Source organism: Gobio gobio, assembly GCF_949357685.1.
Source record: "Gobio gobio genome assembly, chromosome: 24".
Lineage (NCBI taxonomy): Eukaryota > Metazoa > Chordata > Actinopteri > Cypriniformes > Gobionidae > Gobio > Gobio gobio.
The window spans coordinates 2769365-2787616 of NC_137120.1; the positions used below are offsets into that span (position 1 = coordinate 2769365).

At 37.1% G+C, this 18252-nt stretch overlaps 1 protein-coding gene across 1 annotated transcript; it reads left to right on the forward strand.

The window, feature by feature from the left end:
• The first annotated feature begins 5824 nt into the window (after positions 1 to 5824).
• On the forward strand, positions 5825 to 17582 carry LOC307120559 (uncharacterized protein). The gene is made up of 4 exons (XM_079807659.1): positions 5825 to 5873; positions 5997 to 6030; positions 13238 to 13315; positions 16420 to 17582. The coding sequence occupies exons 3-4, from the start codon at positions 13243 to 13245 to the stop codon at positions 17223 to 17225; spliced, it is 879 nt and encodes a 292-aa protein (XP_079663785.1). The 5' UTR covers positions 5825 to 5873; positions 5997 to 6030; positions 13238 to 13242; the 3' UTR covers positions 17226 to 17582.
• Positions 17583 to 18252: the final 670 nt, after the last annotated feature.

Consider the following 18252-nt stretch of genomic DNA (forward strand, 5'->3'; position numbering starts at 1 on the left):
TGAATGACTTTATTAGAAATGGTCTCTATTAGATTACGTTAAATCCATAACTCCACTAATCTACTCAGGTTAGTAATGGACTAAAACTCAGATTAGGAGGAGCATTGGAGCACACAGACTGAAGTTTTAGAGCTCTGCTTAACACATTGGCATTAGTCGCGTGTACTTAGTCTGTAGGGGCTAGTAAAGAAACTGCTAGACCAATGTCAAGAGGGTGAGCCTCAATCCCTGGTTATTGTAATATTATTCTAGCTAAGAGTACATGGGAAACTGGTTAAATATATATGGCTTTCCTATAGCTCAAACAGTAGAGCATGGCGCTAGCAACGCCAAGGTCATGGGTTCAATTCCCAGGGAAAGCAAGAATTGACAAAATGTAGAATGTAATGTATGTCGCTTTGGATAAAAGCGTCTGCCAAATGCATAAATGTAAAAATGTAAATGTCTTACCTTTTAAGGCCTGTTTACAGCGGGACGATTTTTGTGCGTGTTTATCGTCAACATTTAACCTCTGGTGACTATACAAAGGGCGCCAAATAAAACAAAGGTGAGTGTGCACACAGATGAGCAAAATGGCAGACGTAAAAGCGTAATAAAAAAAAAAAACGCCTTGGGTTTGTTTTTTTGTTTTGACACGGCTCTTTAAAAACTGGCCGGCCAATGAGTCTACTGAATTTGCACATTCACTCGGCGCATCGCCAATGAAAATCGATTGGGTGTGAACACTCAAGATGCGGCGAAAAACGCTGCCGATAAGTGCGTGCGATATTCGTTCTGGTGTGTACAGGCGTGTGTAGAGATCTATGGGACTAAATAATATACTTTTGGAAATGAATAAGCATGGTGCGGTTACCTATAAAGTAAGCAATTAGTCAATTGCCTCTGTTATTAACCAAGACTATTTTGTGATTGAGATCGTATACCCGGCCGGTGCGAGTCTCAAAGTGTTATATGAATCCAGATGATGTGTAATTTCAATAAGAGTTAAATCGAATAATCAAATGTGTAGTTAAACTATTATACAAATGACCAAGAATCATTTGGCATTCTAACCTAAATTTGAGGTTGTGACAAAATGGAATTTGTGACAAGTTTAATTGGAATTAAATCACTTGCCACACTGAAAAGACAAGATGCTGGAAACCTTCACCCGCTCTATTGGAAACCATAGTTGGGCCAATTGGACCTTACACCGCTGAGCAATAAAATCTCTTTAATATAAATTTGTCCTAACCAGCCACAACAAACAACTGGGATAAAAATTTGTCACAGTAAATAAAGTAAATCTTCAAGATCAGCAACTGTGAGATTCATTCAACTCAAAGATGGAATTCCTCCCCAAAGGACAATATCTAAAATGTATTATTCTTGTATATAATTTTGTTTAATGTTTAGAAAATTGTATTATGTTCAGTTTTCTTACTGCATACGTATCACTTGCAGTTTGTTTTCACTTTTATGAAGGAAAGTATAATTTGTTTTGAACTTGTTCCTCACAGTCCTTACTTTTTTGACTTTGAAGTCCTGGAACAACAGGAGATGATGGATCCGGCAAGGTAGTGGGGTAGAGAAAGGTAACGGACAATTAATGTGCTAGATTTAGATTATCTTGAGTTTTGCATGAGCTAGAATGTGCATTATGTAATTAAAAAGGGTTTATTTTCATACTGATTTACAGTACATACTGTATTATTTCTACAAGATATATGATTGTTTCGTACACCTGATTTACTGAGACTGATTAAGTGTTATTCTTAAATTGGAATTTTAACTACACTCTAAAAAAAAAGGTTCTATATGGCACCAAAAATGGTTCTTGGCTCGTAATCATAGGGGAACCTTTTTTAGTGCTATATAGCACCAATTTTGGTGCTTCAGTGGTTCTTTGACTAAGGTGCTATATAGCACCTCAGAAGAACCACTGAAGCACCAAAATTGGTGCTATATAGCACTAAAAAAGGTTCCCCTATGATTACGAGCCAAGAACCATTTTTGGTGCCATATAGAACCTTTTTTTTTTTTTTAGAGTGTAGTAAGAAATCAATTCCTGATTTCAACAATTGTATTTGAATGGCTGCCTATGGTGACATTTCACTTATTTACTAGTGAAAATTCAAATTTCACATATCAGAAATGCAATTCTTACTAGTAAAAATCTTTATTTTTGATATCAATAATTAGAGTTTTTACTAGTTGAAATGTAATTCTTGATATCAGTAATTGTATTTTCACTAGTGAAATGTCAATTAAAATTAAAATTCAATTGTTGAATTCTTGATATAAACAATTAAAATATTGATAGCAGAAATGCTAATTGTTGATATCAGGAATTGAATTTTTGAAATCAAGAATTTAGTATTTTATCTAGTAAAAATTGAATTGTTGATATCAAGAATCCGTATGCCAGTAAGAGCTCTGCGTGTAAACCTCACTCCCCAGATCTCAAGAGGCGATCTAGCGACGGACATTAGAGACGGCAGTCTTTAGCCTTCTTGCCTCCCACGCTCGGAGCGGGTTGAGTAGAATCGGTTACAATAATACAATGCTACAGTCAGTTATTCTCCTTTGAAAATGAGCCTTCCGTGTCAGAATGTCTGTTCTTTTTGGTCTGTGTGATCCCACCAAGCGGCTACCTCCTCCAGTTTCTCTTGAAGCCAATACGGAAGTGTATTTTTTTCCCTACTATGGTAGTCAATGGTTGCTCTATCTGCTTGGTTACAAACCTTCTTTAAAATATCTTATTTTGTGTTCAGCAGAACAAATAAACTCATACAGGTTTGGAACAACTTGAGGGTGAGTAAATGATGACAGAATTTTCATTTTTGGGTGAACTATCCCTTTAAACTGCAATTCATCGACTATGGCACATATAGTGACAGGCTCCAGAAGGAGCAGAATCTCATTGAGCTCATGTTAAAATGCCCAACTTTACAGCAGAAAAAAAAACCTGTTTAGAGCCTGGTACAAATTGTGGTTTTGGTCTATAGGGCTAATTTTGGCCTTCATGACAACTGTGAGGGGATGATTTTTTTTTTATAACTCATTTGTTTACATTATATAAAGCCTTAAAGTTCTGCATAATTAAGGGCGTGGCCAATTTGAGTGACAGGTGGATAACCATTTATCTGCTGTCTGTTAGTCATCACGTCAACTCAGCTCCACCCACGTCCCGCCTTTTTGCTCATTTTCTGTTATCCGGGAGTGACGTGTGATGACGCGCGGCCAAGATGGCAACGGCCAGCTCGTCCCTACTTTACGCTTCAAAACTGCTCTTCAGAATGGGTGACGTCACAGACACAATGTTCTCTTTTTTTTTTTACAGTCTATGGATCCCACCCTCTGCCAATTTACCCAACTGTATTTTTGCCAGTCGGTGGAAAACACAGCGCATTTCAGTCATGGAAGCCAACAAACGAAAGAGGTCAGAGATCAAACATTCTATCCGTCCTATAAAAAGCCTCGCCATCCATCTAAAATTTTATACAAAAGTATAATAAAAGCTGTTTAAATATTGGGGATGCGCTTGAGAGGTGGAGGCAGCTTAAAACCCAGAAAGGTTTCAAAACGAATGCTGAGTTGGTTAATTTTCTCCTTGATAGGCACTTTTTTTATTATTATTTATGAACGCAAATGCAAGTGAATTAGTGGGTGTGGCTTCACTTCACCAGTGAGGGCACATCATTATTGAAATGAAATGAATTTCGCCTACTGCTTATAATAGCCTACTATACAGAAATAGAATAAAGTAATGAAAATAAAATAAAACATTGCGTAGTCTTCATTCTATGAATTAAATAAACAGTGATTCTTTTTAAAGTTACTAATGTTATTCAGAGAAAAGCAGTGAATGATACTCTCGTTTTCTTTTGCTGTTTGATTTACATTAAATGACAGAGAGAGCAGCAGAATAATCTGTTCACCAAAGACATAACTGAATGTGTTTAAATCCCCAAAATTAACATTTTGACATATTTTTGCGTGTATTTGACCGTTAAGCGCACACCGAAGCCCAAAGTAGCCTGTCCTTGTCTGTTTCTCTCCGTCTCGGATCACGTGGATGGAAAGCCGTCTGTTGAACAGCATCTCTTTCACAGCTCAATATGCTTTTATATGTGACGTTACATGATTTTACTTATTTGGATGTTACGTATGGTGACAGCGCACTGCTTTGAAGAAAAGGAATGGAAAGCGGCATCATGTTTTCATAATTGTTGGAAGCAAAAATCAAAAACGAAAGTAAAACACAGCCCTTAATAGCTGGTGGTTCGGGGGCCCTACACAACTTGCAAACTCTATGTATTGGGAAAATCGGCTCTGCATCATGCCCATTTTAAAAGATGTCAAGTCTCTGATGTCCCTACAGTGTGTATGTGAAGTTTTATCTCAAAATACATCACAGGTCATGCTTTATTGCATGTTAAATTTGCCAGTTTTTTGCGGTGAGCGAAAACACACCATTTTTGTGTATGTCCCTTTAAATGCAAATGAGCTGGTGCTCCCCGACATAGACTGTGAAAAATATGGATGTAGTGTCCGTGACATCAATTATAGATACTGATTTCAAAGCCTTCTGTGATTCTGATTTGACAATTAAGGAAGTTTGAATAGCGCTTCAATTTATGAAGAGAGGAAAATCCCCCGGCAGGGATGGATTAAAGGATTAGTTCACTTCAAAATAAAAAAAATGTCCTGATATTTTACTCACCTCCTTGATTCTTCCAAATCCTTTCAGTTAAAATATATATGTTACTATAAAGGTAGAAGTAATTCTTCAATTATTTACATTATTTATTTTTTTGGAGAGTTTTTTTTTATTCATAAGCAATTTATGTTATATTCTCTCACATTTCTTAATTGAAACTGATGCATTTCTCCAATCTCTTAGGTTGAATTAAAAACAAGAAAAGAGACAGATTCTTGAAATATTGTGATGATTTTTTGATAATGCCACTGATGCATAATTGTTTCCTCTGTATGTGTTTATAGTATTATAATATAGTATTAAGTATCTTTTTTTTTCTTTCTTTCTTGTGTCTGTGAAACTTTACATGATTTGATGTAATTTCATTCCTGTAGAAGTTATATCTGTTCCGTCCTTATTTCTGTCAGTTTTACTGTTCGATGAATTATAATAATACAAAAAAAAATATATATATATATTTTCTGGTGTCTGCAGACTGATTTAGTTCAGCACTAAATGAACGAAGTCATTCAAATGTGGATGTTTTTTGGGTCAGTTTCAAGTTTCATTTTTAGAGTGATAATGTTAGTGTTGTTGATCTAAACGTTACATTTGATCTGTGAGGGGATTGAAACATCGCTCAATATCTCAATGCCAGTAAATTAATGCTCCAAATCATTTATTTTGCTTTATGGTATGAATTACGTATGCTTTATTATGAGTTAAATATTCTGTTCATTTTGTATGATGCATATGTATCACTTGTAGTTTATAATGGAGGGAAATGGGTTGTTTCACAGGTTCAGACAGTTTTTTTTGTGTTGAGAGATGTCTCATTTGTTTAAACTTTGTATTTAACCAGGTACATTTTTATTTTATTCGATTTTTAGTGTTGTCTTATTGTTTGTGAATTAAGAATAAATAATTTGCCAATTTTAGTTGCATTAAGCCATTCAAAGTGTGGTTTTGGGCCATCATTTCTCAATAAAACATTTAAATGCAATAAGCCCGCACATGACTGAGATTAAATGAGACGGCTGTCTGTCTACATTAGTAACAGTTTTTGTCTGATATGTTGTTTTACAGATATTTCTCCGTTTTATACAGTTTTGTTTTTGATTGATCTCGTCTCGCGATGATGACGTCATCATCATTCGCGCGCTCCTGCAGGCAGTCATGCGAGTCTTCTGAGGTAAACAGTTCACGCTTTTTAGTGTTGTAAAATACTCTTTACACACTTCTTAATATAATTTTTACGCGGCCCTTTTCTGAATGGTTTACATCATTCGTGTGTCTGCTCTCTAAAACGCTTAAGGAAGAAGATAAATCTGTTTCTCACATACAAAACGGTAAGATACGAGCGAACTGCTTTAATGTTATATTAATGTAGTTTTGTATGATTGTAGTTTTTACAATGTTTGATAAAGATGGGTGTCCTATGTTTTTGTCTTTATTTCTGCAATTATTCTGAACACTTTTATAGTCTTTCATCTTATATTCAGACTCCAACAATCTGTAGCTCAGAACAGTGTGAATAAAGTGAGATGATCTGCTGCTGATCCTGAATGGCTTGTTTAATGAGTATTGTTAGTCTATGGCTCATCACTATTATCAGAGCAGCTGAAAAGCCTCTTTATTTCATGTCAATAGATCCTGTTTTCACCTCATTCACTATGCTGATGTCTTCACATCCGTACATTGACACATTAAACTCATTTTATTGGTGTCAACAGACTTAAGAAAACGACACAATCAGCTACTGAGACATCTACAAGATATACGTTTCATAACAGCATTTATTTCATTAATCTGTGATAAACCATGCTTCATATAAAACACAAATAGTTAAGTCACACTCAATTGGTGGCTTATTTGTTTCTTGCAAATTTGTACATTTCTTTTTTTATATGTTAATTGTTTTAGTTTTTTCTACAATTCCTTGCTAGTATGTATGAGAGATAAGATAAATGTAGGAATAAAGTTCAGCCCATCACATACAAGGACACAAAGGTGACGAAATGTCCTGTTGATGTCACTAGCTATTCAATTAAAGGGGTGGTAAAGCACATTCTTTTGAAGGCTTGACTGTGTTTGTGGGGTGCACTGTAACATGTGTTCATGCTTCGTTTAAAAAAAATTGCCTTATTTTTCATATATTTGACCTTTATTCTACACTGCTCTGTCCCTCCTTGTAAAACGGTCTGATGCTTTCCGGGTTGTATGAAGCCGGTCCCTCAAAAATACGCAGTGGGCTCTGATTGTTTAGCTGGCCTAGTGTGTTCTGATTCGCTAACCGCAGTGCGCGGTTGTCGGAAACGTCACGCCCCTTACCTTCACCTGGAGGCTGTGCTTTGGTCGGCGTCAATAAAACCATATGAGAACATTTGAGTGAAGATGATCGAGCAGAACCTGTTCAGTCCTCAAGTGTAAAGACTGCGGATCTATAATGATCGCTACTGAATGGCACTGTTACTTTTGTATTTTTAGAACGATTACAGCCAAATATCTGTCGCAAGAACTATTAACCCAAAACGAACTCTAAGCACTGGCTTTACTAGTAAGTTAGCCAAATCACACACAGAACCATGTTTAGCATGCCTGAAGATAAACAATACATAAAAGCTCTAATCAAAGAATCATTTACACTAATGCCAGGTTCGCTGTTGAGATTTTAACGTTAGTGTTTGTAACGATAGGTGTTCGTCGGATAACGTTAAGTATGAATGAGCATTTAACAGACTGGTTTGCAGAACAGCGCTGTCATCTGTTTACTTCCTTGCTACAACCTATTACAGGAAAACACATCGATGAAAAATAAATCAGACTTACAGGTAGGGCTGTGCAATTAATCGAATTTCGATTTCGATTTCGATTTCGATTTTGCCTCCCAACGATCACCAAAATAGTACAATCGAGAAAAAACGATTATTTTGCCATGTTCAGTTTTGCAAGAACACTCTTATTTTGTCTTGCGTTCTGAATGAAACGCGCACGTGTTCATCCGCCCCTCCCGAAGCCACAAATCTCTCTCAGGTCGTGAGACTCGTGTGCATATCATCCGCTGGAATTTAAAAACTCGGTGCGAGTAAAGATGGCAGAAGGAGGGCAGTTACAGCAGCGTTTGGTGAGCAAAAAAGGCAAAACCAACTCCGTTGTCTGGGAACAGTTTGGCTTTGAGGAATCAGACGACGAGCAGAAACATGCTACGTGCAAGATTTTCTACATGGTAGTGGCTGCAACGGAAGGAACACCACAAATTTGTTTAACCACTTGAAAATTAAACACAGAGTGACCTGTGACAATCTAATAAAGAAACAAAAACTGACGAGAGCAGGGGTGCCGTGTAAACGTCCTTTTTTCCCCTCATATTTCTCAAATAATTCTCTCTTTGTAAACTTTGTTCAAAGCATGCGAGTGCTGCCGTATGTTTGAATATGACCAGTCGTTTTGCCCGTCATCACCCGGGTTTAGTGCCAGAAGACGCGAATGAGAAGCCGCGCGCGCTGTGAGAAAATGTATCTCTGTGCGCTCATCCGAGAGCACGCACACGTCTCTCAGCGCGCAAATATTGAGTTCTCTTTTAAGTCTTGCTCTTGAACGGACAAACTCACACAAAGCGTATGTCAACATGTCCATCTTGATGAGTATCCTAGCAGACATAGTCTGTATATGCCTTAAGTGAACTTTATACAGTCGATAAAGACGACGCATATCCGATCCGGATTGAGTAGCTTTTGTAAGTTTAATAGGATTCATCTTTAATTTATGCACTCAAATATGCAATGTTATTTTACATTTGATACATTTCTGTACCTGAAAACTAATGTTAGACGTACCTGAAAAGCATATCTAGCCGAACCATATTGTTGATCTTATTTATTTGTGGTTATCATTTTTACGTGAATACTTTTATACTTTGATTTGAATATATGTTATATTATTTATTTTAATAGTTCAAAAAGTACAACAAATGTTACAATTTCAATTGAATTGTTGAAAGGTGTATTTTTAATAAATACAACACATTCCCAAAGTCATGTGAAATAATCGTGTTACATAATCGTGATTTCAATATTGACCAAAATAATCGTGATTATGATTTTTTCCATAATCGAGCAGCCCTACTTACAGGTTGTGGCCCGTAAACAGCTTCTGTTTGTAAATCCAGCTTTCATGTCAAGCCGTTGTGCATATCCTGTATTGAACTCGCGAAGTTTGTGGAAGTTTGTGTTGTCCTCCGTGAAATGTGCAGCGCGCGCGTCGTGCATTCACACACCGGCAGTGTTTTTTTCACGCAGCTGACGTTGTGCAAATCAGGCATTGAAATCGCGAAGACGGTGGATGTTTTCCTCTGTTAGATGTGCTGCAGAGAGCCCTGCGCGCGCCTGATTCCCCGCTGACTCAAACACACGTGCATATAACATGCTGTATGTTAAACGCTCTGCAACGCACCCCCGTCCCAAGGAAGGCTGAACAGAGCAAGTACCCCAGACCTGCAATCCGGATGAATATAACAGCGTTTCCTCTGCATCGCGGCAACAACACTCCAGCCTAACTAACTTATACCACAACAGCGCCGCGATACAAAATGGCCTCACCCCCCCTTAGTTAATATTCTCGGAGGAGGGGTTTATGTAAATATTGGGGCTGGTGATGTCACCAACCCTGGAGGAATGTGTGTAGTCGCCTACTGGCCGTTTGCTGTAGTTCTTAGAAACTGATTTCTTTAAAAGCAAATATCTCCCTTTTAGGGATGTGACGGTGAGGAAATTTTCCCACCGGTTAATTGATGTGTGACAACACCGGTAATACCGGTATCACCGGCGGAGGCTTTTAAATCACTAATTCTATCTAACCGAAAGTAACATGCACACGACCGCTCTGAACTGAAAACGCGCCAGTGTTGCGTATTCACACACCGTGAATGACAGCTCGTCTGTAAATGCGTGCTCTGTGAGGCCATGGGTGCGTCTCAATCAGTTCCCTAGTTCAGAATCAGTAGTCAGGGCACTGATCAAGCATTGATCAGTCTATGATTGAGATGCACGCCATGAATGCACACTGTTAGTTCGCCCGTAAAGCCTCGTTTATACTTGACGCGCCCGCACGAGCGCGAGGGTGCGCGCGGCAAAAATAAATGCGCGCAAAAGGCGAAAGTAAACAATGTGCGCTCTGTGCGGCCGTGCACATTTTACTTTCGGTTTTTAATTAGCGCCAAATCGGCTGCGGGTTGCTTGAATTGTGGGTTCATTAGCCTATTATTTTTAATGAAAAACAACAACAAAACAAATGACAAACTCCCTTAAATAGGCGCTTTTACGTTTCGCTTTGAAACCAAATCTTCCGTGATCATCTCAGTCAGCTCCTCACTCTTAAATCTGATGAATGACTCCTGCCGCCTCCGAGACTCACGATCGGATCCTGCTTTATTAAGCAGATACGTTCAGTTTTTATTTGTATTGTCTGTTCTCTAACTGAACTAAATTATTTTATTACTATAAAAAAAAAATCAAAAAGACGGTGGCCGGTGCCACGGTGGGCAAGTGATGTAACCGGTGTTGAGTCTGGACACCGGTAACACCGGCAACACCGACTATCGTAGCAAGCCTACTCCCTTTGCTTTAAACTTTGAACGTTGTAACTTTGCAGATGTTGTTTATGCTAAAGCAGCAACATTACACGCTAGCTAAAGTTAGAATAGTGAAATCGTGGTTTACCACCCCTTTAATATTAACCTTTGCCAGGTATGGCATTTCTCACAGATATTACAGCTATAGTTGTAGTTACAGATGCAGCTGTGTTTGTCCACTGTAGGCTATAGACAACGATAACATAACCTTTTGAGTTCAAACTCGTAGATTTTTTTTTCTAAACCTAATTGTGTCCGCAACTATGGAATGTGAATGTGTTTCTGTCATTGTGACTCGGGTCCGCGGGTCCGATTTTGTAAATCTGCACCGGCCCGTACCCGCAGTGCTTAAAGGGTTAGTTCACCCAAAAATGAAAATTCTGTCATTAATTACTCACCCTTATGTCGTTCGAGACCCGTAAGACCTCCGTTCATATTCGGAACACAAATGAAGATATTTTTGTTGAAAGCTGATGCTGAGAAAGGCTTCAGATAGGCCTCCATTGGCATTCAGTACACTTATACTCCCAAGACCGATAAAAGGCACTTAAAATGTCGTTACAAAGTCCATCTCACCACAGTGACTCTACAATAATCTTACGATGCGACGACAATAGTTTTTGTGCGCAAAAAAAAAAATCAAAATAACACCTTTATCCAGCTTGTTATTGCCTTCCGCGTGTGCCTCCACGACGCATGCGCGAGAATATGACGTAGATCAGTGCGGAACTGGCCGGAAAGTGCAAGGTGTCAGGATTATGTCAAGAATTCATCTTCCAGAATCTGGCAGTACGTTTTGGGAGTTCATTTTAGTCCATCCTGAAGTCCGTTTTGCAGAGATGGACTAAACATGAACTCCCAAAACGTACTGCCAGATTCTGGAAGATTAATTCTTCAAACAGTGGTACTAGAGGATGTGGTGCTGGCCCTTCAAGAGTCACTCTCAACCTATCTGTCCATAAAGCCTATAAAAAAACCTTCTTCGTGTATTTTACAACACTTCAGCTTGTGATTCTTAACTATCATTAATTTAGGTCATTTTTTAGGATTCTTTACCTAACTGAAGTCTCTGAGATCCTGACACCTTGCACTTCTGGAGACTCCAGGTAGGTTCAGCTCTGGAAAATGGTGGCGCTGGAGACTAAAGGGTTCCTGATGGTTTCACCCTTAATTCTTCACCTTAATTCTTCATTCTTTTGCAGTTAACAGGTGTCTTTTCTTCACCACCTGTTTTTGTCAGATCCTGCTGACCCAACGAGCATTTCACTGTCCAATGGTCATGCCTTAACTGCAATGTCTAGTATTGCATTAGTATTGCATCCTTCTCATGGGCATTTAATACTTTTTGACTTTTCAGTCTGAGTTAAATCTCTTTTTTGGCTCAATTTATCTGTAAAAGAAAACATGCCTAATAATTCTGCACACCTGAATATAAGGTGATTTTCATTTCCAGCCTTCATGAACAATTATATATCACTTATACATTATTAAATACTAAATCAATAGTAGTTATTAGGATTACTGTGGTTTGGAATTGGTCAAATGTGCCTGGAAAAAAAATATGATCAGAAAATCAACGTGCCTAATAATTCTGCACTCCCTGTAGATGGGATGATTACCCGTTTAACGATAAAATGTACTGACGGTTAGTAATATCGTCTAAAATTGAATTATCATTAAAACCATGTTTGATTATCATGATTTTGAAAACTCGCGGTAAATCCTGTCCAGCATCAGTCTGACACCGGTGTTGTTTTTTGAATGAGAAGAAATGGCAGGAGTCAGTGGCAGCGCTTGGGAGATTTTTCAGCCTTCTAAAAGGACCAAAACTGAGGTGTGGTCATATTTTGGCTCTTACAAAAGTCCTGAGAAAAACTCAGTTGGGGATGGTCACCCTGTCTGCAGAACATGCAAGAATAAAGTCGCTGCTATAGGGTAAACACTTCAAATCTGCAGAGCCGTTTTCGTGACCACCCACTGTTGTAAAGCGAACGCAAGGCAAGTGGACTTTGACCTCAATACCAAAACTACGTCTGGGACATAATAACGTGAAACTTCCACGAAAGCTGCTTTCCAAAGACGAACAAACAAGTTTAGACAAGACTAGGGTGACATTTAAGGGATAATAATGGTTATTCATTGTACACTTATTACACAGATTTTCTTTACCACGTTAATAATTACGGGAACATATTGAATTAAGATTAATGTTTTAAATCTTACCTGTTTATAAATTCATTTTGTACAGTGTAAAAAACCATCGTCCAGACAAGATGATCACAAGAAGTTATAGCAATAATTATAGTAGTATTAATAGTAAAGTGCTCTGATTTCATTTTCAATACAATCAAAAACAGACACGCAAGTTGCATTTGAATGAAACGAGAGCACGCCTGTTGTGATACGTGGGTGCGCGCTGTTATAATGCGTTGCTATTGACAACGGCCATTATAAGAAAGGAAATCCCACAGAGTAGAATTTTGCTTATAAAGTGCATAGAGCTGCTTTATTTATTTGTTGTTTGTTGATTTTCAAATATAAAGCTTGTTGAAATGGTTTCAGTCTGTGCATCTGTTCTTTTTTAACAAAACCGTGATAATATTGATAATCGTGGTAATTTGGGTCACTATAATCGTGATATTAAATTTTCATACCGTTTCATCCCTAGCACCTGATGTGTTTTCTTTTTACCACAGATACCTAAAATTACAACTGAATAACTGTCAAACAATACAGTGCAAATACACACAATAATGCTAACATAACAATGAAATGTGCTGCCGCTTCCTGTTTTATAATAGAATTAATATTTTCCTAACGCTCATATCCCTTCACAAATAAATGCTGGAATATTCCCATCAGCCTACAATATACCTCATTTAGGGAAATAAATTAATTGTTTTTTTTGTTTTGTTTTTTCGTTTCAGGCCTGATGGAGGACATAGAAGAGAGTGAAGAGGAGAAACATCATGTGGAAACTGAAGAGAAAACTTCTCAGACTGAAGGTCTGCTTATATGAGATCAATGTGGCAAAACATTCCTGTGGGACAATGGGTCTCATTTACTAAGCATGCGTACGGACACATTTGTATATGAAATTTATGCTTGAACGATTTATGAACAAATCACAATTCATCAAAGATTTTTTCTTTTTTTCCCCCTAAATTTACGAAAAAATATTGGAACAACTGAAACCACACGTGTGCCAAAAGAATGTACTCTGTATGGCTTTATAATCGAGTTACAAAGTTATATTTAATCCTAACATGTCTATAATTACATTGATTGTATTATATAATCCACATATAAAATGATATATTGATATTATTAAATGATACAATTTAATTTAATCTTAAATACAGGTGGAGATTTTTCATGAGAAGTTCTCCTGTGCGTACAAATACAAATTAATCCACACAATTATTAGTGAATGAGACCCAGTATCTTAGTTTTATTCTTGTATATAATTGTGATTCATGGTATAAATGAAATCAATATGCTTTATTAAGAGTTAAATATTACTAGATTGTTTACTTTATGAAGAAAAATAGACTTTACATTTTTTTACAGGTTTGGACGATTCTTATTTAACTATTCTTGCTATTTTTCTTTTTTTTTTTTGTGGAGAGATCCGTCTAATTTGTTTACACTTTGTATCTGCTTCCCCCAGTTGACTTTTAATGTCCATTTTTTGTTGTCTACTTATTGAATTGAGAATTTAATAATTTTTTATATTTAAAAGCTATTCAAATATTATGATGCTTTGGGCTTTAAATTTCTAGACCACTATAATCTTTTAAATAGGGAGATTTTATAATATTTAAGAGTTTATCCCGACTGAACTCAAATGCTCTTTTCTAGCACCTGATGTGTTACCACAGATGCCCAAAATGAAACACAATCAGAATGAATTTGTGGGTAAATTGTCGTGAAGCCATTCAGACGTACCTTTTTGGATTCACAAAAATTTTCGTAATTTCAAAATCTTAGTTTGTATGAAATAAATTTAAACCTGCCCTCTACCAGGAGTAAATGGTGCGTAAAACATTTGACCGTTCTGTTATAATTTAGGCAAACTGATGACATACCATAATAATACTTCACGAGTTCATTTGCCCCGTTATTTTTTCTGTTCAACATTGGGTAATAGGCAGAACTTGTCACGGTCCCTTTTTACCCAGCCGTCCAATCTCAATTGAGGAGGGATGGGACAAATACTACACCAACCAATCATTCTACTTGTACATCGACTGAACAACAATGGATATGTTAATATTGCTGGTTACTGTATTTTTATATTCAGTAATATTCTTCAAAATGAGATACTAGTTACACATTACTGCCAAGGATATTCTCTATCATAGCAACTGTTTTCAAGCGCCACCAGCCGGCTTTTTTCAGAAGAGCACCAGACAATTTTTTTAGCATAAAAATGCTTTGGTGGACACACGATAATTGAATGGTTATTGCTAGGCATATGGCCAATTGATCTCTTTAGCATGTATGCAATATACTGGAGCCAAACCAGACGGAAGTCCAGAAGATTACTCCGCATTCCTGGATGGATAATTTGTGTATTTGTAACTCATGGGCGGGGACTATGCTAATCATGAATGAGCGTGCACGCGCACCCATTTACAAATGTTTGGAAAGTATTAATATACACACGTTTAACTACTGAATCCGTGGTATACAAAGTGTTTGTGAATCCGGAGGAGAGTTTTCATAAAGGTCCATTTTATGCGCAAATTAGTGTTGTCAAAAATATCGATATTACGATATTCCTTTTCTACAGTATCGATACCAGCCGCGCTCTCCTCGACCGACACGCACCCACCTCCTCTCATTCAGTCCGGTTAACCCTCTAAACACGGCGAACGCGTGTTCTGCTGGATTTTTCCTTATGACTGCATGTTAGTGTTGGCGTGGCGGGTCTGAATTTCGTGCAGGATTGCACATAACGTTAATTCTACTCATTCCCGCAGATTTTGCGCTCGCATCTGAAGCGCACACACACATAAGATGCCTCTGACATACAAGTGCAAAAATGAGCTCCCTTTTCCAGCTTATTAATTTTATTCATTTTTCAATGTACATTTATGAAATGCACTTTCTGTAAAGCTGCTTTGAAACAATGTGTATTGTGAAAAGCGCTATACAAATAAATTTGAATTGAATTGAATTGAATTAATGGTCAAATACACTCAAAAAATGTCTCAATGTCCATCTTGGTGAGTATTAACGTAAACACAGTCGTAAACAGTTCAGGAAGAATGTGTAACAGGAGTGTTTGGGATCCATGCGTGCGTCGGGTCTTAAAGGGACAGCAGTTATTTATTATTCAAACTACAAAAAGACAAACGATCACTTACTGCTCTTGACTGATTAACTTGTGAAACTCTAATGGATTCATCTGTATTTCATTTTTTATAATGAAGATTATCCAATGTTATTTTAAATTTGATTACTTTTAATTCAGCTTCTTACCTGATTACTGTTAGACCTACCTGAAAAAATTAAGCAGTCTATTTAATTTGTCTCTTTATTCTATTGTATTTATTTGTGCTATTGTTAGTCATGTTCTTATTTTATTACTGTTTACTCGTCTTTTTAAATTAAATTTGAAATCAAGCTTCCATGTGCTGTTTGTAAGCTATTGCAACACAATTAGTTAGCAAATATTTGTGAGATAATTGTAATGGTAACTGATCAACATTTAATCATATAGAGTGATCTCTTCAGAAGAAATTTTTAATTGCCTAGACTTTCAATAGACGGACAAAAAAATAAATTATATTAAAAATATCTATTTGACAGTATATGCAGCATTTTTGCCCCGTGGTATCGAAAATCGTATCGAATATCGATACTTTTTTAGGTATAGTATCGAAGTTAGAAATTCCAGTATCGTGACAACACTAGCGCAAATGACTCCAAATTTGATATATTGATATATTTACCAATGTTTCATGAATGAGGCCCAATAATGCTAACATATGAAAGAAAAGTGCTGCCGCTTCCTATTTTTTAATGGAATTATAATTATTTTCCTAACACTTACATCAGTTCACAAATAAATGCTGGAATATTCCCATCTCTTTCATTTCAGGCCTGATTGAGGAGAGTGAAGAAGAGAGTGAAGAACAGAGTGAAGAGGAGAGTGAAGAAGAGAGTGAAGAGGAGAGTGACGATGAGAAACATTATGTCGAAACTGAAGAACAAACTAGCTCACAGACTGAATGTCTGCTTATATGTGATCAATGTGGGAAAACCTTTTCTGGGGCATCAGCCCTGAAGAGCCACCTGAGAGTTCATTCACAGGAGAAACCACATTCATGTTCTGTGTGTGGAAAGAATTTTAAATACAAACAGAGTCTTGAGGTTCACAAGAGGATCCACACCGGAGAGAAACCCTTCACATGTGATCAGTGTGGGAAGAGTTTTAGACAATCTTCAAACCTTAAAGAACACATGAACATCCACACTGGAGAAAAGCCGTACGAATGCGAACAATGTGTCAGAATATTTTCAAGGGCTACAGGCCTAACAAACCACATGAAAGTTCATTCACAGGAGAAACCATATTCATGTTCTATGTGTGAAAAGAGTTTTTCACGTATGCAGGGTTTAAAAGATCATCAGAAAATACACACTGGTGAAAGAAATCACAAGTGCTTAGAGTGTGGGAAGACTTTTATTACAGCTAGGCATTTGAAACTACACTGGAGGACTCACACTGGAGAGAAACCTTACAAGTGTTCATACTGTGACAAGAGATTCAGACGGACAGAACATCTGAAAACACACGAGAGGCTCCACACCGGAGAGAAACCGTATCACTGCACTGCATGTGGGAAGAGTTTCACTCAACTGTCTTCTCTACGCAGTCATACGAAATACAATCACAAAAAGTAGATCATCTTCAGATCCAGCGTTTTGAGGTCTGACGCCGCGTCCTCACCAAACGTGACACAATACCATCAAGCAATAAAGTCTCTTCAATATAAATCTCTTAACCAGTCACAACATGTGACCCAAAAAAGTAACGTCTTCTAAATTACCCACAGTAAATAAAGATTCAGATCAACTCAAAGATGGACAGTATCTGGACAATAAAGATGGACAATAATTTTTGTATACAGTATAATTTTGCTTCATGGTATAAATTACATCATTATGCTTTATTATGAGTTAAATATTATGTTAATTATGATGCATATATATCACTTGTAGATTGTTCATACTTTTATGAAGGAAAATATAAGTTTTTTACAGTTCTGACTGTTCTTCTATTGTTATTTCTTTTCTTTTTTTGTAGAGAGATCTCATTTGTTGACAATTTAAGTACGTTTTTTTTAGTCAATTTTTTATCTACTTATTCTTCTTGCATTAAGAATAAATAATTTAATAGTAGATGCATTTAAAAGACATTCGGATATTATGATGGCTTTAGGCTTTAAATTTCTAGATAAAACGTTTAAACGGCTAATATATTTCACCCCACACTGTCATTGAAAATGCTGTCATTAATTACTTACCCTCATGTCGTTCGACACCCGTAAGACCTCCGTTCATCTTCGGAACACATGAAGATATTTTAGTTAAAATCTGATGGCTCTGAAAGGCCTCCATTGGCTCAATGCACGGTTCACTCTCAAGACCCTTAAAAGGTACTAAAGACGTCGTTACAAAGTAATCATGAAGCTTCGAAGCGTTTTGAATCAGTGAGTCGATTCAGCCAAATTATGATTCGACTCACTGATTCATAACGCTTCGAAGCTTCATGAGGCCGTGTTTTGAAATCGTCATCACTATATAAGTCGTTATTTAGGGTTTTTTTGCGCACAAAAACTATTCTCGCCGATTCATAAAGTTATTTTAGAACCACTGTAGTGAGATGGACTGTGTAACGACGTCTTTAGTACCTTTTAAGGGTCTTGAG